Source organism: Leptosomus discolor, chromosome 14 (assembly GCF_034619465.1).
Source record: "Leptosomus discolor isolate bLepDis1 chromosome 14, bLepDis1.hap2, whole genome shotgun sequence".
Taxonomy (NCBI): domain Eukaryota; kingdom Metazoa; phylum Chordata; class Aves; order Leptosomiformes; family Leptosomidae; genus Leptosomus; species Leptosomus discolor.
Window position 1 is genome coordinate 913779 of NC_141404.1, and position 26104 is coordinate 939882.

At 64.5% G+C, this 26104-nt stretch overlaps 3 protein-coding genes across 3 annotated transcripts; 1 reads left to right on the forward strand and 2 right to left on the reverse strand.

Annotated features, from left to right (window-relative positions):
- Positions 1 to 790: 790 nt before the first annotated feature.
- ERN2 (endoplasmic reticulum to nucleus signaling 2) lies at positions 791 to 12389 on the forward strand. Its single transcript, XM_086472853.1, has 22 exons — positions 791 to 889; positions 3137 to 3254; positions 3582 to 3615; positions 4198 to 4270; positions 4611 to 4683; positions 4849 to 4971; positions 5058 to 5159; positions 5424 to 5685; positions 5791 to 5869; positions 5959 to 6109; positions 6762 to 6883; positions 7069 to 7245; positions 7418 to 7670; positions 7940 to 8030; positions 8581 to 8770; positions 9477 to 9576; positions 9704 to 9903; positions 10631 to 10778; positions 10890 to 11017; positions 11259 to 11382; positions 11640 to 11707; positions 11780 to 12389. The coding sequence occupies exons 1-22, from the start codon at positions 791 to 793 to the stop codon at positions 11969 to 11971; spliced, it is 2907 nt and encodes a 968-aa protein (XP_086328979.1). The 3' UTR covers positions 11972 to 12389.
- A 1772-nt stretch (positions 12390 to 14161) lies between these two features.
- On the reverse strand, positions 14162 to 18938 carry PLK1 (polo like kinase 1). The gene is made up of 10 exons (XM_086473138.1): positions 18552 to 18938; positions 18295 to 18463; positions 18023 to 18167; positions 17490 to 17583; positions 16734 to 16953; positions 16245 to 16403; positions 15964 to 16041; positions 15360 to 15514; positions 14716 to 14898; positions 14162 to 14368 (listed from the first exon to the last, which is right to left on the reverse strand). Exons 1-10 carry the CDS (start codon positions 18936 to 18938, stop codon positions 14162 to 14164), a joined length of 1797 nt encoding a protein of 598 aa, XP_086329264.1.
- A 1624-nt stretch (positions 18939 to 20562) lies between these two features.
- Positions 20563 to 26036, reverse strand: DCTN5 (dynactin subunit 5). The gene is made up of 7 exons (XM_086472952.1): positions 25983 to 26036; positions 25804 to 25872; positions 25221 to 25339; positions 24679 to 24790; positions 23953 to 24055; positions 23147 to 23238; positions 20563 to 20745 (listed from the first exon to the last, which is right to left on the reverse strand). The coding sequence occupies exons 1-7, from the start codon at positions 26028 to 26030 to the stop codon at positions 20725 to 20727; spliced, it is 564 nt and encodes a 187-aa protein (XP_086329078.1). The 5' UTR covers positions 26031 to 26036; the 3' UTR covers positions 20563 to 20724.
- Between the last annotated feature and the right edge of the window lie 68 nt (positions 26037 to 26104).

The following is a 26104-nucleotide window of genomic DNA, read 5'->3' on the forward strand; positions in this document are numbered from 1 at the left end:
CTCTGGCACCATCGGTCCCTCTCTCCCGGGGGGGGGTTTTGGGTCAACCGCTGCTGTACACCACTTCGTACAAAAAGGCTGTGAATTACGGCGCGGTTCTCCCCTTGCTCCCTCTCCAAAACCCGGGGTTAATCTCGTTTTAAACCGTAGCTGTCCTTGTTTTAAACCTCAGCGTGTCCTCCAGCCCCCGGAGCCGGGGAGCGGCTGGTGGCACCGGGGCTGGCACCGGGCCGGGCTCTGTGACACCGGGCAGCTGCTGCCGGTGCCCCGGTGCTGCTGGCGTGGGAAACGTCCCCTCCCCGCCCTCCCTTTATTAAAAAAAAGAGAGTTCACTACCGTTCTCCTTGAAATAAAGTTCAAAATCTCTGGCACAGCGTCCCCCGAGCCTGCAGGGGGGGGAAAGTCCTTCCCCAGCCTGAACTCCGAGGGGCAACTGCAGAATTCGGGGAGGGGGGGGAGTTGAACCCCCCTGAAAGCCCCTCTCGCCCCCCGCGGGTCGCTTTGGGCAAGGCTCCTCCGGGAGCGTCGTGCCCGACCCCCGCTAAAGGGGGTTCAGGGCGGCTTGGCCGGGCGGAGACCCCCCCTTCCCGCACGGCCGGGGCCGCCGAACGCGCCGTGAGGGGTCCCGGTGCCGGTGCAAAGGAGCCGGGGGGGGGTGCGGCGGGGCCGGGCCGGGAGCGGAGGGGGGGGCGGGCGGGAGCCGCGTCCTGGTCCCGCCCCGGCCCCGCTGACTCACGGCGCGGCGATAAGCGCGGCCCGGCCCGGCCCTGAGCGCCCGGCGGGTGCGGAGATGGGCGGCCCCGCCGCGCCGCTGGGCCCGGGGCTGCTCCGGGGGCTGCTCCCGCTCCCGCTGCTGCTGCTGCTGCTGCCGCCGCCGCCCCCGGCACAGGTACGGCCCGCGGGCAGGCGTGAGCGGCGTCCCCTGGGTGCGGGGGGGGCGAAGGGGGCGGTTGCGGCGGGGTCGGTGGCGTTGGCAGGGGCGCGGGGGCGACCCGCTCGGCCCGGCGAGGGGCCACACAACCGCCCAGGGCGGAGGTGGTTCATCTCCGCTCGGGAAACCCCCCCAGCGCTGGGCCTGGCCCGGGCCAGAGCCGAGCCCCCTGCCCGGAGCCCTCGGCCCCTCCCGCCCGCGGGGCGGCTGCCGGGCACCGGGGCGCCCCGGGGGCCCGACGGCGGCTGCCGCGGCCGGTGCTCTTCCGGCGGAGAGGGCGGCGATGCCGGGGCGGGCTGGGCCGCCGTTGGCAGCGCTGCTCCGGCGGAGGAAGCGGCGGACACCGGCGCCGTGTCTCTGCCCGCGCCTGGCCGCCCCCCTCTGCCGCCGGGACCGAGCGTGCCCCCGGCCCACGGCTGAGCTCCGGCATCGCCGCAGGCTCCCGGCTGGTGCGGTGGGAGCCTGGGGGAAGGACGGGTCCTGCGGGTCCCCCCAGCTTCTGGGCTGGGGCTGGCCAGAACGGCCGGTGCGGCAGCCGGGAGGGAAGGGCGGCAGCTCCCGGGCACCCAGTTCTGCCCACGGTGGTGTGTGGGGAGCGGGCTGGGCAGCCTGGCCTTTGCTCGAGTGCCCTGCCACCGAGAAAACAGCAGTTGCAGAAGAGACGGAAGAAACTTCGAGGCATCAGGGGGAGGGAGAGCAGAGCCCACGGGCCGGGAGGGCTCGGCGGTCTCGGTTCCGTTTCCCCCGTGCAGGTGGCCGCACCGCAAGAGCTCCGGGTCTGCTGGCCTGGCTCGCCCCGGCAGCCGGCGGTGAGCCTGCCTGCGTGGCCGCTCGGCGCTGGGGGAGCGGCGGCGGGAGCGATCGCCCTTCTCCACCTGCCCCACTGCATCCTCTGGACAAAGCGAGAGCTGGGAAACTCGCTGTGACCTCACGTAAAAATTAAGCAAGGGGAAGGGCAAATGAAAGAGTTGGGCTCAAAGCAGAAGGGTTGCTGTGAGGTGCATTGGGTTTGAGGTGGTGTGTGCTCCTGGCAGGAGGTACGGACAAGAACAGGTGACCCAACGCCCATCGGGGCTGCTGACTGTTGTTGGAGCTGGAGGAATTTCAGTGACTCAAGGGAGAACGTGTCTCATGGCCCCACCATGCCGAGCCATCAGGTTCTGCTCCGCAGGCGGGCACACATTCACACGTACAGCACGTCTTGGCACGGGCCGTCAGCCGGTCCCCGCTCCTTAGTCCGGCTGGGTCCCTAGGCCGGGCTCTCTGCCTGGCTCAGGCTCCGGGAGCTGGTACAGAGCAGGGGAGAGGCAGTGAGGGGGCTGCCGGGGGTGGCGTGCCGGGCCCAAGGGATGTCCTTTGGCCACACCACATGAGTGACTGGGGCAGCAACTTGCTCCATCGGCTTCTGCACCGCAGCCAGCGGTGAGCCCGGGCGCTGCTCTGCTCCCTGGCATCGGGGTCGGCCCTGCCTCTGCCTGGAGCCCTCTGGGTCCCCGCGCTGTTTGCTGAGCCCTGTTTGCCAACGGGGCGAGGCTGGCATGTGTGCCACCGGCTAAGCTGGCGCTTGCTGAACCGACACCGTACACGGAAGCAGCAGCTCCTCTTCCCAGCCTGGATTTGCAATTACATCCTCAACGTCAGGGTACCTGAAATCAGTAGCTTTGAAAGCCTGGACGAGCATTAATTGCGTTTCTGGCATGAAAAGTCACCCAACTCGTTTGTTTCTGGAAGGAGCCGGTAGTCGGGCTGTTTGTGTCACCTGTAGGAAGGCACTCAGGAGTTGTGGCTGGGAACAGCCGCGCTGCAGCTCATCCCTGCCACCTCCGGGGCTGCACTGGTGGGACATGACCGGGGCTGCAGGAGCCAGGGGCTGTGGGTGCTGCTCGCTGCTGGTGCCACCACCTCAGTGCCAGGGCTTCATGCCGTGGGTTTGTAAAACACAGCACCTCCCAACAGCCGTCGGCAGATGCCATTCTGCAGGTGTCCTGCACGGGAGGAGCTGGAGGAACAAGCAGATTTAATACGCTGGTGCAAGGAAAGAAATTATTTTCCTTCACTGTGGATGAGAAGGGACCTTGGGGCTCTGCCCTGCAGCGTGCTGGGTGCAGGGGGGGGAGCCTGCTGAGCTGCCTGAGATGGCCCAGGCCACAGGTGCTCGTCCCCAAGTCTGGCCCTGCTCTCTAAGGACGGTGTTTCTGTCCGTAGTGCCTCAAAAGCGGTGCCGTGACTGTCCCAGAAACGCTGCTCTTTGTATCCACTCTGGATGGAAACCTTCACGCAGTGAGTAAGAGCACAGGTGACATCAAGTGGACCCTGAAGGATGGTGAGTACGACCCACGGGGTGCTCGCTCACGGCCTGGCTCCCTGGGCTTGGTGCTAGCTGGGGGTTGGGGACTTGCTGGCCGTGCTCTGGGCCAGCAGCTCCTCCAGCCCCAGGGGACGCTGCCAGCTGCACCTGCAGCCCCAGGCACGGCCGCGAGCATCTGGGGGGGCCAGACCCCCGCTGCCCGCGGTGCCTATTCTGGGTCTGAAATGCAAATAGCTGCGGACGCGGGCAGGGCAGCGCGCGGCTGCGCTGGGTAAACACTGCCACGTTGTCCCGCTGCAGGGCGAGGCTGCTGACGCCCGCGTTGCGCTCTCTCTTTTCCAGATCCCATTCTGCAGGTGCCGGTTTATGTGGCAGAGTGAGTGTCACCCCCTGCGGGCAGGGTGCCTGTTGCGGGGCTGTGCGGGAGCCTTCCGGAGGTGCACGACTGCCCTCGTGAGCCAACGGATTCGCAGCCAGAAAGGGGAACCTCGGCGGAATGAGCCTCCCAGCCCGCGCCTTAAACCTCCCCTTTGTGCCAGCGCTTGGCGCGCGGCGATGGGGAGTAGCTGCTCCCTGCTGCTGCGCTGCAGCCGTTCTGCAGAGAGACGGGGAGCTCTCGGCACCCCCGCGCACAAAAGCGTAGGAGAGAAATGGAGGAAAGTCCACCCGAAGGCACCGGGGCAAGGCGGGACGGCAGAGAGCTCCCCTGGGGCGGGCAGGGCTGGGAGCCAGCACGGCTGGTGGGTGCAGGGCGGCCGTATGGAGTTATGGTGATGACCTGGGGCGGGAGTTCATCTCCCGCCAAATCCAGTGCTGGAGGTTTCCAGGGAAGGTCAAGCCCTGTAGTGAATCACCCCAGAGCAAACTGCTGAAGGGGTTTCTCTGGTGCAGCTCCCCTTTAGCCCTCGCTGTGTTCCCAGTTTTCACCCATTTCACCCTCCTCTCTCCTCCTTTCCAGACCAGCATTCCTTCCAGACCCCAATGATGGCAGCCTGTATATCCTGGGAGGAAAAAACAAAGAAGGCTTGATGGTCAGTGGGGCTTCAGGCATCCCGCCCGCCCGCACCCAGGGCTTCGCCGGGCTGGGGGACTGGGCGGACCCGCTGGACAGGGCGAGCGGGGCCTTTGGTCGCTCCAGCTTGTCCTCGGCACCGGGAAGGTGTCAGCCGAGGGGGTGTGGGGCAGACGCAGCTGGGACCCTTTCCTGCCCCCCGCTCTGTCCTGCTTTGGGGTTGAGCACTGAAGGCAGGGGAGGAGGAGGGGGCTGTCCCGGAGGACCTCTCCTTCCCACCCTGCTCCTGCAGGCAGGAACGCCGCTGCTCGGGGAGGCGTTTCTCTGGCCCCGCAGCCACGCTGACGTCTGTGTTGCAGAAGCTCCCGTTCACCATCCCGGAGCTGGTCCAGTCCTCGCCGTGCCGCAGTTCGGACGGTGTGCTCTACACCGGTACGGAGAGCCCGGCCGCGCCGCCGGACCGGGGCCAGGGGCAGGAGGAGAGGCCGCACAGGGACCTCCCGGGAGGGGAGGGACAGGAGGAAGCCTGGCGGGCGGCTCTCGGGGGTGGACAGCAGGGGCTGCGGAGACTCACAGAAAGTGTTTGTTCATTCTCAGGGAAGAAGCAGGACACCTGGTTCATCGTGGACCCCAAGTCAGGAGAGAAGCAGACCACCCTCTCCACAGAGGCCTGGGATGGTCTGTGCCCCTCGAGTCCCCTGCTCTACATCGGCCGTACCCGTAAGCCGGTCCCGCTCCCCGTCCGTCTGTCTAGTCCCAGGCACGGGGTGCTGGGCGGTGACGTCGTGCCCTGCCATCGTCCCCAGAGTACGTCATCACCATGTACGACACCAAGTCGCGGGAGCTGCGCTGGAACGCCACCTTCTCCGACTACTCGGCGCCGCTCTGCGAGGAGTCCTGCCACTACAGTGAGTGACTGCCGTGGGGGCCAGCCCCCCCATCGCCCTGCTCGCGGCGGGACCCTGGCTCTGTGGGGACCCCGGGGTGGTGCAGCCGCGGCCGGCGGGTCTCGGCTGTGCCGACCGCTGGGGAAAACGGCTGCTGCACCAGCCACAGCTCTCGCGGGAGCAGAGCAGCAGGCAACAGCCCACGGCAGGGCTGGGGGGGACAGAGGGGGACAAAGCCCCACGGCCAGCACCGCCGCATCGCCCCCTCCTTCTGGCTCTGCCTAGAGATGGCACACCTTGCCTCGAGCGGGGACGGGTTGGTGGTGACGCTGGACAAGGAGAGCGGGGAGGTCCTGTGGGCGCAGAACTATGGCTCACCCGTGGTCGGCATCTACGTGTGGCACCAGGACGGCCTCCGCCGCGTCCCCCACCTCAACCTGGCCATGGAGACCCTGCGCTACCTGACCTTCCACTCGCAGGACATCCACCTCCTCAAGTGGAGCTACCAGTCCATGAAGGACTTCACCACCACCAAGACCCAGCTGCTGTACGTGGTTCCTGTGCCGTGGCAGCCGGCGGCATTCGCCTTGCCTGTGCTCGGCCGCCCTGAGCCGTGACGGGTGCAAGGCTGATGCTCGTCCCTGCCTTGCAGGCCAGCGCTCTACGTGGGGAAGTACGCGGCCAGCTTCTACGCCTTGACCTCCCTGGTCCACGGCAGCGTGGCTCTGGTGGTGAGTCCCTCCGCTGGCCCGTTTTGGGGTGCGGCGCGGCGGGCGCCCGTCCCGGCTGCGCGGCGCTCCACGAGCTGTCGGGCCCCCAGCCGCAGGGCATCACGCTGGCCAGGATCGACGGCCCCACCACGGACGATGTGACCATGAGAGAGTCGGGGGAGTGTGAGATCACGCCCAGCACCGACGTCAAGTACCCGCAGGGCAGCATCACCTCGCTCCACAACCAGTGGCTCCTAATAGGTGCGGACCCGCGACAGGCCCGGGCTTTCCCCGTGTCCCCGCTCCCAGGGGGTGCCCCGGGGAGGGGCAGCCCGAGCTGCCGGTGTGTTTTGGGGTGGCGGCCCGACCTGCTTTGCTCAGGGGGGTAAATGGGACGGAGGCTGTGAGCTGCCCTCAGGGACTGCGGTGGCTCTGAAGCTGGTTGTAGCCCATCCTTGTCCCCTCCCCAGGAGGGGACGCTTTGAAGTGGGGTCACAATTGCCGGTGCTGGGTGTCCCGTGGCACAGCGAGCCCTGCCCTGCTCGGGGTTAATGGTCTGCTCCACCATGGCTGTCACCAGTGCGATGGCTGCACTGGCACATTTGGCAATCGGGGTGGTGTCTCGGGGTCATGGCAGGGGAGGCACAGAGGAGCAGCGTCAGCCCCCGCTGCGTGCTGAGAGCAGGGGACCTCGCCCTCTGCTTTTCTCTGCGGGCTGTTGCCGCTCCAGGTCCCCCTCTCGGGGCGGGGGGGGGGATGTGTGACGGATTTTGTGCCTCCGATCAGAGGTGACAGCCCTTCTCCAGGAGAGCCAGAGCTGTCTGGCGGGTCCGTGTCGGTGCTGGGGAGATGAGGGACTGATGCTGTGACCAGAGACCAGCTGACGGTTCTCTCTGTTCTCCTCCCACCGCAGGGCACCACGAGCTGCCTCCCGTGGTCCACACTACGATGCTGCGCACCTTCCCGGAGAACCTGAGGAAGACAACGGAAACCATCATCCCCAGGGCTCCTCCTGCCAGGACCGTGTTCGATGACGTGAGTGGCAGAGCTCTGCCGGGTGCCCCCTCTGCTGCGGGAGCCTCGGGCAGTGCTGGGTCACTGAAGCGGCTGGGGCTGAGCGGTGGGTCCCCACCGTGGGGTGGCAGAGGGAGGGGGTCCCAAACCCGAGTGCCCAGCGGTCTGTCCCTCTGGTCTCACCCAGCCCCGGGCGTGTGTTGCAGTTCCTGGCCCCGAGCAGCCCGGAGGAGCCGGCTGTCCGCGGCGAGGGGCACTTCCAGCCGGACGCCGCGCCGAGGGAGCAGGCGGAGGTCTACCCCGAGGCTGGCACCTGGGACCTGGTGATGGCTGGCGTCGGCACGGCTCTGCTGGGCGGGGGAGTCCTGTTCCTCCTGCTGACGGTGAGCAGTGGCCCTGGAAGAGCCCGCTGCCCGCCGCAGGAACGCTGCCTCTGACGGGCCGGGGACGACCTTTCTCCGGTCCCCGTGGCACAAGCAGCGGTGCTGTGGCTGCAGTGAGCCCGGCTCTGCCCTGGGGCGCAGGAGCTGAGCCCTCCCGTGGTTTGTGCTCCAGAAACTGCAGAAGCAGCACGCGGTGCGGCAGCAGCAGCTGGAGAAGCAGATTCAGCTCCTGCAGCAGCAGCAGCAGGAGATGCTGCTCCCGGGCCGGGTCTCCGAGGAGGGCGTCCCTGCGGAGCCCAGGGAGCCGGGGCTGAGCCGAGGAAACGCATCGCAGCCCTCACAGAGCTCCGGCCCCTCGGCCAACCCGAAGGAGGTGGCTAATGGGATGGTCAGCCTGGATCCCGCTGTCCCGGCGGCTGCTGAAGGTGTGTGCGGGTGGGAACGGGCGCGGTGTGCGGGGCTCTGTCCGCAGATGTCACCCAAAGCAGGAGCAGAGATGCCCCACAGATGAGAGGGCTGCAGCCCAGCTGAGATGGGAGGAGGTGCAAGATCTGCTCCTGGATAAGCGTGGGCTACAAAAGCAATTGCGGGAGCAGGGCTGAGGAAACATCCAGTTGGTTAAAGGACTGGATGTCCTTTGTAGGGGACTAGGACTGATAGCCTGAAGGGTGGCTGTCTCCCTCTTCCTCTGCAGATGCAGAACCAGACGTGATTGTGGTTGGAAAAATTTCCTTTAACCCCAAGGATGTGCTGGGCCACGGAGCTGGAGGAACCTTTGTCTTCAGGTGGGTGGCACCTCAGGGTGCCTGCCCTCGTTCCGCCCTCAATGTCCTGGGAGCCACAAGGACAGCCCCAAGGCAGCTCCTTCCCTGGGAGGCAGCTGCTGGTTTGGGGGGTTTTGCAAATGGGTTGCCACCCTCCCCGTCTCATGGTCCTCAACAAACCCACCTGGGGAGCTGGGCTCGTGGTCTTCGGCAGGTCCCCCCCCTCACACAGTGCCTTGTGCTCCCCTTCCCCTCCTGCCTGCGCAGCGGCAGGTCTGGCCCCTCGTACGGTTCCCCTGGCTCTGGCTGAGCCCCTTTCCCCAGCACTAAACCCAGCAAAAAGCGAGGGACGTCCTTTTCCTACAAAAAGGGGAACCTGAGCCCTGAGTTTCCAGATTGCTGCAGAGAATTCTGCCTGTCCGTGGCTGTCACAAGTCTTTGGGAGTCACTCCCAGGTGACCCATCCTGAGGACCCCCAGGGGCGAGTTTCCAGCATCGTCCAGAGCGCGCCTGGGCTCTGCTCTGGCTGGCGAGGGCCGTGCATGGACGCTGCCATCGCCTCTCCGCGCAGGGGACAGTTTGATGGCCGGAACGTGGCCGTGAAGCGCCTCCTGCCCGAGTGTTTCCATCTCGTGGACCGCGAGGTCCAGCTGCTCCGGGAGTCGGATGAGCACCCCCACGTCGTCCGCTACTTCTGCACCGAGAAGGACAAGCAGTTCCACTACATCGCCATCGAGCTCTGCTCCGCCACGCTGCAGGAGGTGAGCCCGCCGCCGCGGGGCACGGGGCTGGCCGCAGGGGGCTGCTGCTGGGGGGCTGCCGACCGGTCCTGGACGCTCCCATCCCCGTGTTTGCCGGTTGGTCCCCAGGGCTTTCGTCTGTGCTGTCAGGGGGGTCCCGCAGCAGCAGGGTGCTCCCCAGGGCAGGGGGGGCAGCCAGCGGCTCCCGGGTTCGGAGCCCTCCTTGGGCTCCTGACCCGCTGCCAGCAGCGGGGGCACAGGGGTCAGCTCGGGCCTGGCCAGGCTGGAGGTGCCGCGGGAGGCAGGGCAGCCAGCAGCAGCGCTCCTGCGGCCGTCAAGCCCCTGCCCTTGCTCTCTGGCTGATTTGCCCTCTTGGGAGGGACGGGGCAGCTCCGAGCCTCGGCACCGGTCGGGGCAGTTGTTCACCTGCTGGGAAGAGTCTCGGCCTGGCGAGGAGCAGCATCCCTTTACCGCTCCATAAACCAGGAGTGTTGCTGAGGCTGGGGAGGTCCAAGGACACAAGCGAGGGCAGTTTTCTGCAGGGGGAATAGATGCCGACTGGTAGACCTGGAAACAGCAAGCCTTGGCCACAAGTGGCCTCCACGTGGGCTTGTCTCCTTCCGCCTCTGCCAGCCTAGCGAGAAGCCTCTCTCCCAGCAAGCCTCCCCTTCTTTGCCCCAGTAAATCAGGCCTCAGTTCATCGCTTTCTACCTCTGTGTGGTTCCAGTACGTGGAAAGCCCCAGCTTCGATCGTCGCAGCCTGGACCCGGTGTCTCTGCTGCGTCAGACCATGTCCGGGCTGGCCCACCTCCACGCCCTCAGCATCGGTACAAGGGCGGCGGGCGGGAGGGCGGCGGGTCCCGTCTCGGTCCCGTCCCCAGCCGAGGCTGCGGGGTCAGGGCAGCGCGCGGGGCGGCGGGCAGAGCAGGTGACGCTGTGCTCTCTCTCTCCCAGTCCATCGGGACCTGAAGCCCTGTAACATCCTCATCTCCGTCCCGAACCGCCACGGGCAGATCCGAGCCGTCATCTCCGACTTCGGCCTCTGCAAAAAGCTTCAGGGAGGACGACAGAGCTTCAGCCTCCGCTCCGGCATCCCTGGCACCGAGGGCTGGATCGCGCCCGAGGTGTTGCAGGAGGCCCCGAAGGAGAACCCCGTCAGTGAGCCGTGGATGCCTCCCCCCACCTAGGGTCCTCCTTGAGCCCCCCATGACAGTCCCCCGTGCTGGCAGCGGCCTCGCAGCATGCTGCTGAAATGCACAATAGAGACCAAAGCTCCGAGAGCCCGAGCCAGCCCAGCTGCAGAGCACTGGTGCCCCTCGCCAGGACCACCCCAGGCAGCGGCTGCCCCTGCTCTCCTGCCCTGGCGGGGACGGTGCCGGCTGTGGTCACCACAGGGCGTCTCATCTGGCTACAGTCCTTGGAAATTCAGGGTGGGGAGGCCGGAGGGGGCCGTGGCTCGCTGCAAAGGTTACGCTTCTGCTCCTCTGTTTAGCCCAAGGAATCCCGTTCCTGCTGGAAGCCCATTGCTGTGCTGGTCCCTAGCAGGGCACATACTGGTGCTGGCAGCACGCTCCACCTGACCTTGTACTGGGGCCAGTTTGCACAGTGGGGTGAGACACCAGCAGCCCTGGAGTGTCCGTCTGGCCATAACGTCCTGACCTCTGTCTGTGCCTCCAAAACCCCCTTCCCTGGCAGGGCCCCGGCGCGATGGCTGCTTCGCTGGCTGCAGAGAGCAGGGCAGGCAGGGCCCTGCCGCAGCGCGTTTCCCAGCAGCTCTGCAGCGAATGGCCGAGTGTTCACAGAAAAGAAAGGAGAAGGGGAGGCAAAAGCTTTCCTCGCCCTTTGCTGCGTGGGTCCCATCTCCCCCTTCGTGTTTTGCAGACGTGCGCCGTGGACATCTTCTCGGCCGGCTGCGTCTTCTACTACGTGGTGTCGGGAGGGCAGCACCCGTTCGGGGACAGCTTGCGGCGACAGGCCAACATCTTGTCGGGCTCTTACCAGCTGAGCTGCCTGCAGGAGGAAACTCACGGTGAGACCCTTCCCCGCAGGGTCGTCCCCACAGGGAAGCCATGAGCCGAGGGGCGCAGCTCCCGGTCCTTCTCGGGGGGGTTAGTTCTCCGTTGCGTTGTTTCCCCTACAGACAAGCTCGTTGCACGAGAGCTGATTGCGGCAATGATCAGCCCCGAGCCCCAGCGCCGGCCCTCGGCGCCCGTCGTCCTTTTACACCCCTTTTTCTGGAGTCCAGAGAAGCAGCTGCAGTTCTTCCAGGTGAGCACACGCTGTGCCCCTGGGCAGCGAACGGAGGTGCGCTCTGAAAAACAAGAGCGTTGAGGTCAATGTGCTCGTTTTGAGCTACTTGTGCCAGGGGTGGGGGGTCCCTGGGTTGGGGTCAGGGCCAAACCCTCTTCGCCTCCCCTCGGTGCCGGCTCTGGTCCCTAGCGCTGGATGGGGTGTCCCGGGGCGAGGGCCAGCGCCGTAACCACCCCGGTCCCTGCTCTTGGGGGCGCAGGACGTCAGCGACCGCGTTGAGAAGGAGCCTGCCGAGGGGCCCATCGTCTCGGCGCTGGAGGCCGGGGGGCGGTCGGTGGTGAGGACCAACTGGAGGATGCACATCTCCCTCCCGCTGCAGACAGGTGAGCATGGAGGGCCAGGCTGGCCGCTGCAGCCCGAGCCCACTGCCGCCTTTCGTGCAGAATCGGGCGGGGGACGGGGTTCCCAGGGCCGGTGCCCTTTCCTGGGGCAGGAGGCACCCTGGGTGCCCAGGGTGGGTAAACGTGCCAGCCCTTCCCTGGGAGAGCAGAGCAGTGCCCGGGTTGCTGTGTGCGCCCCGGGGCAGCCCCTCGCCCTGGTCGCATCCCACCTCGCTCAGCGTCTCTCCTGCTCTCCCCAGACCTGAGGAAGTTCCGCACCTACAAGGGGGGCTCTGTGCGTGACCTCCTGCGGGCCATGAGGAACAAGGTACGGCCGCCCCAGCTCCCCCGCGTCCCCCCCGCCTGCCCGCCCCCGCTCACCTCGCCCTCTCCCCCGCAGAAGCACCACTACCACGAGCTGCCGGCCGACGTCCGGGCGGCCCTGGGCTCCGTCCCCGATGGCTTTGTCCAGTACTTCACCTCCCGCTTCCCCCGGCTGCTGCTGCACACGCACGGGGCCATGAGGGTCTGCGCCCACGAGCGGCTCTTCCACCCCTACTACTGCCAGGAGCCGGGAGGCAGCGGCAAGTGAGCGGGGACACAGGCGGGGATGGCACCCACAGTGCGAGGCTCCTCCCTGCCCGTACCCACGCCCCAGCTGGGAGCAGCCCCAGGGGCTCTCCCGTGTCCTTCTCCCTCTCCCCAGGGAAAGGTGGGGCCCCAGGACGGGCTGGTCGCCCAGCGTACACGTGGGTCACAAGCAGCCTGGTCCAGAGGAGATGAGCACAGGGTGGCACTGGGCTCTCGTCTGGGGTCACCTGAGCCCAAGAGGGACCCTCTGGGCACCCACCTTTGCAAATGCTCGCGGTCAGACGCAGCAGCTTGAAGGCATTTGTGTCGAGAGAACAAAAGCCATCTCTGCGGTGGACGTGGTGCTTGGAGAGGAAAGAAGAAAACGCGCGTGGGCTTTTCCTGCAGGCGGCTGGCGGGGGTGCACGGGCCGAGCGATGCAGCCAGGCTGGGCCAGGTCCCGGGGGGGTTCAGGGGGATGGGCGAGCTTCATCCCCTGCATCCTCCCGCACGCCCAACGCGGCTTTGAGCGTGTGTCCACCCTGGCTGTGACCAGGACCGACACAGCGGTTCTTGATGCTGCAGATGATCCTTCGGCCCAGGGCTGAGGCACAGCGGGGCAGCAGCTTCTAGCAGCCCCCCCCCGGGCTTGGACCCGCTGTTTGCATCAGGGCTCCCCCGAGGGAGGTGCGGGGCCTCCAGCACAATCCCGATAACGAAGGTTTTATTCTCAGCTGGGCTGAGAACAAGGACTTTTTCCCTTTTGGTCACCGGAGCCCTGTGCCCTGGAGCAGTTTTGGCAGCAGTGCAGGCGCTGGGGAGCAGGTGTCTGGGGACACTAAGGCAGGGAAGCCCCTTCTCCCCAGGGCTCCCGAACACCCAGCCGTGCCTGCAGCTCCCACGGCCTCTCCTGCTGCCCCAGGGCAGGCGTCCCATGTCCCCATGGGGGTGCATGTCACAGGAGCCAGCCTCCAGCACCCACCTGTTGTGGAAGAGCAATGATTTTGTACAGGCTGATCCCTCTGCATGCTGGGGGGCTTGTTACACAGGTAACAAGGGGTTTGTACCGGGTTTGTTTATGGAATACGGTACAGCCTGGAGCATTTTATATAGAACAAAAAAAATAAAAAAACAAAAAGCTTGTCCTGCTTAAAAATAAACCGGCCTGAAAATGCCAGCAGTGGGCAATGGTGGGAGAAGAGCCCAGGAGCTTACTGGGCTCCTGAGAGAGCCTCTTGCAGTAGATGATGTCTTTTGCCAATTCCGTAGTTGCGTTTGTGGCAAAAAGAGCCACTGAGAGGGGAGAGGGGAAGGCAGGGCTGGCAGCCTGCGGGTTAGAGCGCAGCTCCTGCGGCAGCCCCCGGGTCCCCTCTCCTGCAGCACAGTTGGGGAGACCAGCACAGCCAGTCCTAACAGCTCACAGACCCTCCTTTGCTTGCAAAATCTCCCAAAACAGCTTTGCCCCCTCCCAGCACAGCAGCTGGTGTCCCCAGTGCCGCCTGGTGGAGCAGAGCTAGGAGCAAGGCCAGGGCTGTCAGTCAGGACAAGCAGACGGCAGGAGTTGTGAAGGGGTCAGCTCTTGCTGGGAGGGGAAGCCAGAGGCAAAGCCAGAGGCAAAGCGCTGCTCCCTTCCTCACGGCAAGCCAGAGGGAACCACGCCAGGCTGGACACTGCAGCGAACAATCTTTAATCAAGTTATGCAACATACAAAAGTTTAACTTCCATGGAAATTAATTTCCGTATTAAAAGGCTGATTGCTCAGTCTCACCCTGGGCCTGTTAAATACCTTACCTGAATTTTTACAAGAGGAAACAAAAGCCTAGAGCATCTGCAGAGACATGTACAAATAACTTACATGATAGTTCTGCTCTCCCGGTACTTTGTTCTCTCAAGAAGGCTCAGGAACCTCAAACAAGAGGGTTGTTTTTTGAGTCAGGCTTTTGGCTTTGGGAGGTTAGACAAAAAAAGACTAGGTACGCAATTAAAAAACAGACTATGAGGAGTGGGGAGCAAGAAACCTTTGGGTACCAGTCAGAGTGAACAACGTTGTTCCCACAGCATCAGGGGCTTCCTTGGGGCAACTAGACTGTACCCAGGAGTGGGAGCCCAGCCCTGTGACAGGAGGTTCCAGTGTGGGCAGGGATGCTGCTGGACCTCCCCCTCCACAGCTGGGACAGTTTGGCACAGATGTTGAGTCCACGGAGAACGAGGTCTAAGCAGAGGCTTTCACACGGGCCGAGCCAGACTTTGAACTGAGGAGCTTCTCCACCATGGTGCGAGCATAGCGCAGGCGGCTGGCCAGCTCCTTGCAGCACCCGTGTTCCTCGATGAGGCTCAGCTTGTAGGTGCGGAAGTCCCGTTTCTCATCTATGTACGTGACAGCAGCCATGAGAGGGCACAAGATGACTTTGGTGTGGTCCTGCGGGGAGAGAACACACCGTCACCCTGAGCGCTGCATCTTCTCAGGACGAACCCTCCGGGCAGGGGCTGGGGCGCCCCGACAGCGCCGCGCTGCCGCGTGCGTTCATAGACCGCAGCAACAGGAAACAAACCGCTGTGGCCAGGCAGCTCCAGACCCCCGTGCCCAAGGCTGCGCAGCAGCCTCCCTCCCTCCCTCCCTCCCGCTGAAGGACACGGCCCCTTCGCAAGCCAGGAGCCTCCCGGTGGCTCCCGTGGCAGCCAGGAGCCTCCCAGGCTCAGCTCGGGTCCTACCCTCCCGCCCCACACGCAGTGGGGCTCCCCCGGCCCTGGCAGGGGCAGCCTCACCTGGAAGAAGTTGATCTGCACCGTGCCGTTGCTGAGGTGCAGGATGATGGCGCTGCGGGTGCGGAACCACGTGCAGAGGTAGGGCAGACGGGCCAGCTCGTCTCCTTCCCGCGGCGTGATGTTGGCCCCCGCCTTCAGCAGGTGCTCGCTCATGTAGTTGCGGAAGTACTTCAGTAGTGTTATCTGCAGAGGGGGAGGGCCGTGAGCGGACAGGCTCGAGGGTGACCCCCGCTCTCTGGGGAGGGCAGGGGCTGCATCAGTCCCAGAGCCTCCCCCCTGCATCTTTTGGGGCTCGAGGCGCGACCGCACGAAGCCGTGCAAATTCTCCCACTCCAAGTTAATTCGGTCCGTGGGGCTCGAGGCTCGCTTTGCTGAACGCTTCAGCACACACAGGGCTTGCGAGCGCTCACTCCGGTGAGGCTGCTCTAAGTGAGCCCAGAGCAGCTAGGCACAGTCAGAGCTGCTAGCGTCTCTCCTCGGGGCCAGGTTTTACCGGCCGAGAGGAAGCCTGCAGAATGCCAGTGAGCCCAGGTTACAGATGTTTCTCCCCAGAACCAACCCTGCCAACAAAGCCCAACAGGGCTGGCAGAAGCCTCCCCAGGAGCGGCCACCCCCCAGCGAGGGCTCCTGTCCCCAGGACTGACCTTCTTGTTCAGGGCGGAGGGGTAGGACCTCACAGTGAAGTAGGACTCGGTGCTGTTTTGCTCGATGTACTGCAGGCTGTCCCCGTCGTTGTACATAATAAGACGAGTGGAGTCGTTGAAGAGCACTCCCACGCTGTTGTCACACAGCTGGTAACCTGGGCAAGAGGGAGCCCGTCAGACCTCAAGCACAAAAGCGCCACTGGCGTCGCCCAGGGGTTCCTGCCAGGTCTAGAGAGTCTCCCCTTTGCGGGGGTCTGGGTGGCACTTTTCCTCCCCCGGATTTGTCATCCTCCCTCGTTGCATCACCGGCTGCGGAGGCGGCTGCGATGCCGCAGCGGGAACACGCGCTCCCTGCGGAGCGAGGGCAGGCAGGCCGCGCACCTCACACGTTCTCCACCTCGCAGCGGCCAGGGCTGCTGTTCGGGGACCACTGCTCTGGGTCCACTGGGTATTTGGGAACGCTCCTGGTGGTGGTCTTGGACACACACACACACACTGGAATGCTGCGATTAAAGAACCAGACCTGTGCAATGCCTGGATCAACACTTCCCCCAGCCTCTTCAGAGCCTAGGAAAGGCTGAAGCCCTGCCCCCATGTTATTTACCTAGACCATATTTATCCGAGTAGTCCACCCATTTGCTAACCCAGAAGATGGGAATGCAGGCTGGGTCTTCAGCTTCTTCTGCAAAGAGGAAAGCAGTTGTTAGCAGACATTTCACAGCATCCCGCACACCCCAGCAAGGCCAAAGGGAAGCAGCTACTACGTCGCTTCTCAGCCTCCCCATTCAGAACGGGGGGAGCTGGTCTCTCAAGTCAGACAGCAGCACCAGAGCGAGGGAGAAGCGAGTGACCCAGCAAGGCCCGCGGGATCGTCCCCAGACTCACCTTGTCTCACTGCCGCTCGCTCCGAGGGCTTGGCCGAGTTGACTGCAGTGAGTTGCTGTAACATGTCAGCCAGGTGACAGTCCACAGCATCGCCCAGCTCCCGCAGCCCAGCCACGTCTTCCTTCTCAGGCAAGTTCTCTTGCGCAGGGCTGCCTGGGCCTGGGCCGGGAAAGAAGAGTGCGGAGGTGTGACCAGGGAGCAGGTTTCCAAAGGCACCGGGTTTACCTTCCCCCCTCGCTATAGGGAACACCTTATACACCACGGAGCTACAGCTGGGGCTGGCCCTTTCTCCCTGCCGTGGTTCTGGGCACGGAGTGAGGAGGAGATGATCTCTGCCTCACTGCCCGAACGCTCCCGGTTCTCATAGGAATTGGGAGAAGAGGGGAGGCAGCACCACGCTCCCCGCTGACGGCTCTGGACGCTGCTGGAGGCCAGGCAGGCTCTCACCAGCATGGCAGCCCCGTCCTGCCTCCGGACCCTCGCTCCTACCTTTGTTGAGTGCGGTCAGAGGCTTCCGCCCATTCAGCTCAAGTCCGCTGGGAGCAATGGAGAATCTGGGGGCGACGGTGAGGCAGGTGGTGGGCAGGCGGCTGGGGATGTACCCCGACGTGAAGAACTCGTCGTTCAGTAACTCGTCGATGGTTGGGCGCGTGGCGGGGTCGGACCTCAGCATCTTCTGGATGAGGTTGGCAGCGACGGGGTTGATGTGCTGAGGGGAGAGGGGCAGAGCGCGCGGGCAGGGGTCAGGGCACAACGCGCACCGGTGGCAAACGCGCCGGACGCACCACCCGGGGGAAGTTCTGGCGGGACAGAGCTCCGGCGCTGCGGGCGAGCAGGATGCCAGCCTGGGCAAAGAGCCCCGGGCCGGTACGGAGAGCTGCCTCCTGGCGGCGCGCAGAGCCTGCGGTCGGCTGGGCTTTAGCAAGGCCGAACCAACAGCAGCGGGGCAAGCTGGGGACGCGGCCCAGACCTCACAGGCTTGAGCGTATCCACGTAACCCCACGTGCCGACTGCCCAGCTGGGATTTGTGCTGGGTTACAGGGGAGCTGCTGGCTCCTCAGGAGGAAGCTGGCCCTGCAGGCTCCCTCCAGCACCGACTGGGACACCCCCTTCCTGGCCCTCTGCAGCAAGAGCCATCTCACCACCACGTGAGGGCCCAGAAGCGCCAGGAACAGGGTGGTGCGGCAGGAGGGTGGCCGAGCCCTGCTGCGAGCTGAACGGGCCCACCCCCGGGAAGCACCATACCTTGGGAATGGTGTACTCGTTCTTCTTGATTCGGATGTACGTCTCCTTTAGACAAGAAGTCTCAAAAGGCGGTTTCCCCACCAGCAGAGTGTACCTGCGTGTTTACAGACAAGAGGGGGTCAGTTTTGCATGAGGCAGTTCGCAGAAGAGACTTGTGTGCAGAAGTGATCCCATCCTAAGTGCACCCTGGGACTTTCCTGCCGGAGGGAACACATTTGGCATTGGACATGCAGCAGTACAGACACCTACATGCACTGTGCCTGGTGCCCGCCCCCCGAAAAGTGAAGCTGGGATCTAGGACCCACTGGGGAAATTTCCAGTTCAGAAGCGTGGGCTTTTCAGGAAATGCCTCGGGACAGCCATGCTGCACCGCAGATCGCTCTGCAGACACACGTGTGCTGGCTGGCAGCAGGGCTGAGCCAGGGCAGCATGCCCACAGCTTTGGCTCCCACCAAAACCCAACGGGGGCCAACGAGACCGGGCCCACAGGGACCGCCTGGCCCCACAGCCACGCCAGAGGCATTTTTACTCACATGATGCAGCCGATGGACCAGATGTCCACCTCAAAGCTGTGCCCCTTCTTGCCCAGCACCTCTGGGGCGATGTAGTTGGGGGTCCCACACAGGGTCTTCTTGCGCTCGCCATCGTACTCCACTTTGGTGGCCAGGCCAAAGTCACCTGAGAGAGACGGGCAGATGGGCCGTGACCGGAGATGGCCGGTCCCTGGGGCTGGGGTCCCTGCCGTGGGGCAGCTATGGGCGGGGAGGCGGGGGGGCTGTCGGGACATGACATCACAAGCACCTACCGATCTTCACCTCCATGTCGTCGCTGAGGAAGAGGTTGCCCAGCTTGAGGTCGCGGTGGATGACGCGGTGGCTGTGCAGGTACTGGCAGCCCAGGATGGTCTGGCGCAGGTAGTAGCGCACCTCGGGTTCGCTCAGCGCCTTCCGCCGCTTGTGCAGCTCCAGCAGCGACTGCGGGGGACGGACGGTCGGTCCCGGGGGACACGCTCGGTCCCCGCCGCCACCCCCCCCCCCCCGCGCCCCGGCCCCGACCCCTCACCCTGCGGCGGCAAAGCTCCAGCACGACGTAGACGAAGTCGGCGTCCTCGAAGAAGCCCTGGAAGCCGACGACGTGGCGGTGGGACAGGCTGCGGTGGATGGCGATCTCCATGGACATCTTCTCCTTCTGGTGCGGCTTCACCAGCAGCGACTTGGGCACCACCTTGCCCGCGAACACCTCCCGGCTCTCCGCCTCCGCCAGCTCGTAGCACCGCGCGAAGCCGCCCTTCCCCAGGAACCGCCCGCGGACGAAGCTGCGCCGGGTCCGCGGGTCCACCAGCACCTTCGGTACCTCCTTCCCGCCCGTCGCCGCCGCCACACCGCCCGCCCGGGCCGGCTCCGCCATGGCCGCCGCCGGCCGCGCCGCCTTCCCGCCCGCCGCGCTCATGCTGGGCCGGGCCTGCGGGTGCTGGGAGCGGGAGCCGCACCGGGAGCCGCACCGGGAGCCGCACCGGGAGCGCAGGCAGGAGCGGGCAGGCGCTGCCCGATTCAAACGCGGCCCCGGAACGTTACGCGCCCGCGGCCGCTCCCCATTGGCCGAGAGGATTTAAAATCCACGCCGCCCGCCGCGGGGCACCATGGGAGCGCCCCGCTCTTAAAGAGACAGGCGCCGCGCCGCGCCCCGCCCACGCGGGACCGGGCCGGGAGGGGCGGGGCTCGCACGGCGCGTGTTCCGGCGGCCGTTGGCGGCGGCAGGGAGCGGCCGCGGGGCGCTGGGGGGGGGGTGGGGGGGCTCGGGGAGGGCGGGGGGGGGTGTCCCACAGGCGGTTGCGCCCGTTTGTCCGCGCCCACGGGCCGCTCCCGGGGCGGCGGGGAGTCCCGAGCGCGGGGCGGGGGGTGCTCGGTGACGGGAAGCTCGCGTCGGGGTTCGTGCGCGACGTGGTGGGTTTTTTTTTTTTTTTTTTTCCGGGAGAGAGATGGCAACGGAGCCCTTTTCCGGCAGGTTTTGGGGCCGCCCCGCCCAGCCCCGACGCCGCCCGTTTGCACGTCGCCGCCACGGCCCAGGAACCCGGTCCCTTCGCTGGGTTTCGTTCTGCGGGATCCCCCTCCCCCGCTCCCGGCGCCTCTCGGTCACCCCGGGGGGACATGTGCCAGTCGCTGTGCTCGGCCTCGGTCGCGGTTTCTCTTCGCTCCCCTCTCCCACGGCATCGCCTGCCCCGGGGCCCGCAGAGCTGCCCCCCCCCCTCCCAGCGCCACTCGCAGAACAAAACACCGATGAAAAATAACCAAAATCAGCCCAAAAAGCAGCCGCAGCACCTCACCCGCCAGCCTGCGGGCACGCAGGGTCCCCGGTGACATTACCCGGCGGGGCCTCCCTTCCCCGGCAGCGGCGGCTGCTTCTTCCAGCCCTGGCTACCAAACAGACGGGCCTGGCCAGCAGGGCCTGCAGCCACCGCAGGTGACACCCAGCCAGCCCCGACCCGCTGACACGGGCCATCGGTTGCTCCAAGGTGGCTTGGAGAGTCCAGCACACAGGACCAAGCCGCGAGCCCCGTGGCAGCTGACGGTCAAGCCGTTATTCCCCCGGCAAAGCCGGATCACCCGGGGAATTCTGCCCCACACCGAGCAGGCCCGGCCTCGGCTCCGTCGGTGGCTTCATCACCCTCCTGCCCAGCCCCTCGCGGGCAGCGGCTCTTCGCTGCCCCTTACACCGAGCGGCCGCAATTCCAGCACCGGCACCTCGCGCAGCCGGCATGGGGCGAAGGGGAGGGTGGGCGAAGGGGAGGGTGGGGGGGTGTGTGTTGCCGAGGGCTCCAAACGCCTCGAGGTAGGAGCAGCGCGGATGGCCAGCCCTGGTCAGGGCAGAGCAGGCAGGACCAGACACAGCAGCGACTCGGGGTTCGAAGCAATCGCTGCTGGCACAGGACCCCTGAAAAGGGACGAGGGACGTGCTCCCCCACGCACCCGCGGCTCCGCTCCGGCTACGCCGCACAGCCCTCCCTTGGGATCACCTTTATTGCACCGCGCTGCGCCGCGTGTTGCCGTCACACTCGTGCTTCCCGGGGCTGCCCTCGCCCGCTGCAGCCCGCCGGCGCTCCGTCCTTCCAGAGCTGGCGGAGGCGTAGAGGTGAGCCCAGGTCAAGGGGTGCTTCGGAGGGCAGGAGGAAAAAGTGGCCAAATCTAAGGGATGTTAACAGTGCTGGGTGTTTGAGATCTTCAGTGGCGGCTTGGTTTTAGACCCTGGCAGAGGCCACCTTAACAGAGACAATAAAAGAGGTTTTAATTAAGGCAGAAGCGCCGGCCTAGCCTGCTGGAAGGAAGAGCAGCCGGGGAACCCCTGCGCAGTGACCTGCCCCTCCACACGGATGCTGCGCTGCTCAGGCGGCGCTGGGACAGGCTCAGGCTCTTCCCGCTCCCACTCTCCAACTCGCACCTCGCCATTTGGCAGCCACCTCTCCCCCCCGCCCTCCCACGCCAGCAGCCTTGCTTCACGCTGCCCAGCTGCGGCCGGTGATCAAGCGATCCCGGTGAAACGGCCTGCGTGGTGTTGAAACTTTGCGGGGGACACGAGGGCGACACAGCACACACAGCCCCCTCCCGACCCGGCGCAGGGCGGCTTCCCGCGCCTCGAGAGAGCCGAGGGCAAGTCAACGGGGCGAAGCAGCGCTCGCGAGCGGCAGCACGAACCCCTGAACGTCTGACTCGCAGGAAATCTTGCAAGAATCCCTCTTGCGATGGGGGAGGTCTCCTAGACGCCTCTGCCAACGGCTTCTGCAAGGGCTACTCGGACTCTGGGCCGCAGGAACTCCACCTCTTTGGGAGCTGAAGCCGGTTTGGAAGCTCCCTGTAGCCCAAACCCAAGGAACACCCAATACTTGTTCACGTGGGCAGCAAAAGTGGCGAGCCTGGGCCGTTCACATGGACCCCCCCCGAACCCGCTGGGAGAACGCAGCCGCCCCCTGCGCCTGCCTCCGCTCCCACTTCAGGGGCACCCGAGGAACCAGCTGCCGTCGGACGGGCGCTGGTACCACAGTGCAGTAAAACACCGGGCGGACACGACCTAACGGACCCCCGGCAGCGCCAGCCCGGCTGCTGCAGCTTCAGCAGAGACCCTCAGGGAGGGGCTGCGCCCCCCGCCACAAAGACCTGGCGCCTTGTTACCGGGGGACGAGAGGAGCCCTGCCAGCCGGGAGGGCTCGGCCCGGCAAGCGGGCCGTTTCCAAGCGCGTGAAGCCACGCGACCGGGGCTGCTGCTGCCCCATCCAGGCGCGCCCAACCCCTCAGGGCTCGCGAGGGGACTCTGCAGTCGCCCTGGCGGCTTCAGGATTCTCGCTTCAGGACGAAGAACGGAAGCAAAGACACTCTGTGTCGGAGCCACCGTGAAACAACAAAGCTGGAATCCTCTGCGGGTGAAAGCCGCCAGCTCAGAGGCCGAAGCAGCAGCTGTTTCACACTGTGCTTCACTTTTTTAATGCTCTGAGGCCGCAACGGTCAGCAATGGCCTGACCTATGGCTTCACCGCCGCGCAGCCAGAGCAGGCAGACTCCTCTTCAGCCGGCTGCCTGGTGCTGGGTCAGGTACACACATGTGTCAGCTGTCCCCAGCTTGCACAGAGCTGCTCCCAGCAAGACCTCCTCCTGCTCTATCCCATGTCCAAAATGAAAGGTTCACTCTTTCCAAGAAGTCTGAATCTCTTTCTGAAGTTTTATTATGCAGGAAGCACCAAAGAGCTTTCTGCAAATACACATACTGAGTAATAAACGGGGACAATCGCAGCATTCCCTCACCCACCTCCGGTTTTCTCCCTTTAAATACCCACTTTGTGCTGCACTGAATCCTGTCAGTGACACAGCAATCCCCTTCCCAAAGCCCTTTGGCTCTTTAAGGTCTGCGATGTTCAGGAAGCAGAACCCGCCTTGGCCACGAGAACGCTGACCCTGCGTGAGAGCACAGGGCTGAGGGCTGCTGCGGGAGCCACAAGCTACGTGTCCTCCCAGGCAAGGCAGAGAAAGACGGGTTTCAATGTCAGCCACAAGTCCTAAAGCCAGTCCCTGGATGATGAGCGATATCCTGTCGCTACAGGAGACAATCTCAGCCCGCAGGGAGGAAAGGAAGAGCCCACCCACCTCGACACGCCGCCCTACAGGGCAGCGAACGTTTTCCAAAGGAAAGCAGCGGGTCTAAGGAAGCCCGGGACGTCACTGCCCGTGACACACACTGCAGCACACAGCGCTTCTGCTCTAGGAGGGGGATCTGCTTCTAGCAAACGCAAACCCCCTTGCTGGGGGGCAGGAGCAGAGCTGACAGGAGAGACAGGCTGAGGCTGCGGAGCACGTGCTGTCAACTCGGCCTCGCTCCCCGGCTGCCGGGCGGAGGTGCCGCCCTGAAGGGATTTGTACCAGCTTTCCCAGCTCCAGAACATTTAATGGCACGACTTGGACGACATGGAATGAGCTACACTCAGATGAACACACAAAGTTTAACAGGACGCAGCAGCGTTCACGAGGGACTGCTTGGCCAGACCGTCAGCGCGGAGGAACGCTCGGGGGCAGCGCAGGGCCGTGCCCTGGTCTCACCGAACAACATCCCTCTCCCCGCCCCGAGAACTCCTGCGTGCCTTGACGGCTCTGAAACACGGTAAATGGGCTACTAGACCTGAGTGAGCGGCAAGAACTTCTGGTAATAGCTCTTTGTGACGTCGATCATGAGCTCCTGGGTACATTCTGGGAGTTCCCCAGAGAAGAGTCCTGGAAGAGCAAGAGAGTGTGGCCGTCAGTGCCCTTGCAGGGGAAAGCAGAAATAACTGACACTCAACATTCCAAGCAGTGACTTTGACGGAATGGTGGGTGCACACGGACAGAACAGCCACGGGCTCTCCTCTCGCATCCAGCAGCTCGGAGGCATCGATCCCATCGCAGCCCCGGGGCAGGCGGCCGGGTCTGCAGCAGCTTCCGCTGCTCCCCGTGAGACACCCCCAGAGGGCAAAGGACGGAGCGTGCAGCGTGCACAACGCCTTCTTCAGCACAGCCCGGCCCACGGGCAGGGACTGAACGCTCCTACAGCTCACTCTGAGGAACCCACCTCCCGTTAACGGCTGAACAACGGGCAAGCGGAGTGCCGGCAGCCTGAGCCACTGAGACACTCCAGGAGGAGGAGAGGAGGGCTCCCGCTGCCAGAGCCCAACGCCTGTTGGGTTCCAGGGGCCTGAAAAGCTCTGCTACTGTACAGGATGGACACCCCAGAAATACTGTTCTGAGGAAACATGTGCCACCTGCCCCAAGGACACTAACGCCATGGGCTTCACAAGGTAAAACTGTTACTTTCCAGCCCACCGAGTGCCCTACCCCTTCATTTTTAGGCACTAAATGCTAATGGGCAACTTTGTCACAGCAACCTCACTTCTAAGCAAGAATATCCACATTACCCTCACTTCTGGGCACGTACAGTTCGAGGGAGCGTACCTGGGCAGCCCGAGAAGACTGTGAAAGGCGGGACTACTGTTTCAGGAGGTAGTACTGTGTTGTCCAAGATTTTGCAGCAGTCCTTCAAAACGCATCTACGACCCTAAAACAGAGATTAGGAAAAGGTTAGACTTAAAACACCGTGTGCTGTTGCTTATTACTGCGTAGCGACCTAAAGTGCAACAAGTTTAACTGCTCAAACACGTGCTGCGTAAGAGATCGCAGGAATAAACCTTGGCCCCGACTGAACGCTCATCCCAACAGAATTCACTTCTTTTCTTTTTTGAGGGAAAACATCCGTTTGCTCTCGACTAACACACGTACAGGCAGGGCACACCAACACGTGTCGACATGCAAAGCAGCGCCTAAAACCCGAGTCGTGCCGTAACGTAGCAAGGCCTCAGCCGAGAGCACCCTTGCTTATTTTGTGTTATTTGCGCAGAAACACGGCTCCCCCTGTACCCTGCGGAAAGGCTGCCCTCCCCGGGCAGCCCTGTCAGCCACAGGGACCACAGTGCTGGGACAGATTTTGCAACCAGGGCTCAGCTGAACCCGCCACCCTCAGAAAAGCCAAAGCTTTCTGTGGCGGAGGAAGAGGAGGAGAAGGGAACGGCCCCGAGTAAGCGCGCTTGCTCCAGCCAGCCGGCGCAGGCACCTCCCCGCTGCGGTCACAAAGCCTCGGCAGCGCTCGGGAGGTGAACGAGGAGCCCGAGAGGCAGCACTCACAATGACGCAGTTCTTGCCTATGTGGACATAGGAGCCGATCTGGGCGGCGTTGACCACGCAGTCCTCTTCTATGAAGACGTGATCGCCGATGTGGAGAGGGAAAAAGGCCACCCTGTGACAGGAGAGACAACAGACAGACCGATCCGCGACACGGCTAGACCCGGAATTGCACTGCAGGGTCACCCGTCCCCAGCCAGGTACCAGGGGCAGATCTGATGCTAAGGAAGCAGAACAGTCACGGGTCTTTCTCACCTCTACGGGATGGCCCGAATGAGCGACAGGAAGATGCTGTGACTAAAAAACGAGCTGAGGAAACACGTTCTCCCCTTCACTATTTTAACAGACCCCAGCCTTTCCATGTGATGGCCTGAAGGGAACGCTGACCCTCAGGGCAAAGCTAAAGGTCTGAGGGAAAGGCAGGTTTGGAGGGAGGTATTTCTGCAAATACACGACCCTTTGATCTCAGACCTCAGCCAAGCCAACGTCTCTTTGCAGGCAGACAGATGTTAACTGCAGTCTCCCTCAGCGAGGGGACTCCTTACCCTTTGCTGAACTTCTTGAAGGGTGGTCTGATGACACTGCGGCTTTTCACCACGCAGTGCCGGCCAACCCGCACGTTCGCCAGGTCCCCGCGGATGATGCAGTCGTTCATCACGATTGTCTGGAGAAGGAGAGTGACATGAATGAGCTCAAACTTCCACCCGTGTTAGCAGGTGTTATACAGGCTCCGGCAGACGTCAGACCACTCCAGCGAGATCACGTTACCTTACAGACGATTCTTTTAGTCAAAAGAAAAGGGAGAACAAAGCAAATGCGCAGGACCCGGAGCCACCGGTTGGGCTCCCATCGCGCCAGCGAGCTGCAGACAGGGAGCTGAGACCCAGCGCGACGCTCAAGCACGAACAGAAACGCGTTCCTCCGCGGACAGAAGCATCCCGGAGGGAGCTCCGTTTGCGTTCTCGGCGAGCAGAGCACCGGCCCCGCGGGGCGGACAGCGGACGGGTGCTGCTGCGGTGCCGCCAGGGACCCCGCGGCCCGGCCCCGCTCCCCTCCCACCCAGCCGAGCCGCCGGGCAGAGCGAGGCACCGGCCCGGGGGGACCCCGCAGCCCCTCCCCGCCGCCTACCTTGCCGTTGAGGACGATGTTCTGGCTGCCGCACAGCACGGACTGCCGGCTCACCTTATTGCCGGACGCCTGCGGGGAGAAGGGGCGAGTCACCGCGGCCGCTCGGGGCCCGCCGCCGCCCGCGCCCCGCCGCCGCGACACCCCAGCAGGCCGAGGCGGCCCCCCCGGCCCCCCCTCACCGTCTCGATGTACTCGGACTTGTTGTAGAGCATCTCGCTCAGCTCCATGGCGGCCACACCGCTTCCGCCCAGCCGCGCCCGGCTTCCCCTACGTCACTTCCGTCCTCCGGGGAGCGCTTCCG

Excerpts from the sequence above, each read along its gene's own strand:
- ERN2 (XM_086472853.1), top strand. The coding sequence starts at position 791 with ATGGGCGGCCCCGCCGCGCCGCTGGGCCCGGGGCTGCTCCGGGGGCTG. Across the intron at positions 6,110-6,761 it reads CAACCAGTGGCTCCTAATAG|GGCACCACGAGCTGCCTCCC; the intron begins GTGCGGACCCGC and ends CTCCCACCGCAG. Across the intron at positions 9,577-9,703 it reads CCTCCACGCCCTCAGCATCG|TCCATCGGGACCTGAAGCCC; the intron begins GTACAAGGGCGG and ends TCTCTCTCCCAG.
- PLK1 (XM_086473138.1), bottom strand. The coding sequence starts at position 18,938 with ATGAGCGCGGCGGGCGGGAAGGCGGCGCGGCCGGCGGCGGCCATGGCG. Across the intron at positions 16,404-16,733 it reads TCTGACCGCACTCAACAAAG|GCCCAGGCAGCCCTGCGCAA; the intron begins GTAGGAGCGAGG and ends TTCCCGGCCCAG. Across the intron at positions 14,899-15,359 it reads CCTCCGCCCTGAACAAGAAG|ATAACACTACTGAAGTACTT; the intron begins GTCAGTCCTGGG and ends CCCCCTCTGCAG.
- DCTN5 (XM_086472952.1), bottom strand. The coding sequence starts at position 26,030 with ATGGAGCTGAGCGAGATGCTCTACAACAAGTCCGAGTACATCGAGACG. Across the intron at positions 25,340-25,803 it reads ACATCGTCCTCAACGGCAAG|ACAATCGTGATGAACGACTG; the intron begins GTAGGCGGCGGG and ends CTCCTTCTCCAG. Across the intron at positions 24,056-24,678 it reads TAGGCAAGAACTGCGTCATT|GGTCGTAGATGCGTTTTGAA; the intron begins GTGAGTGCTGCC and ends TCTCTGTTTTAG.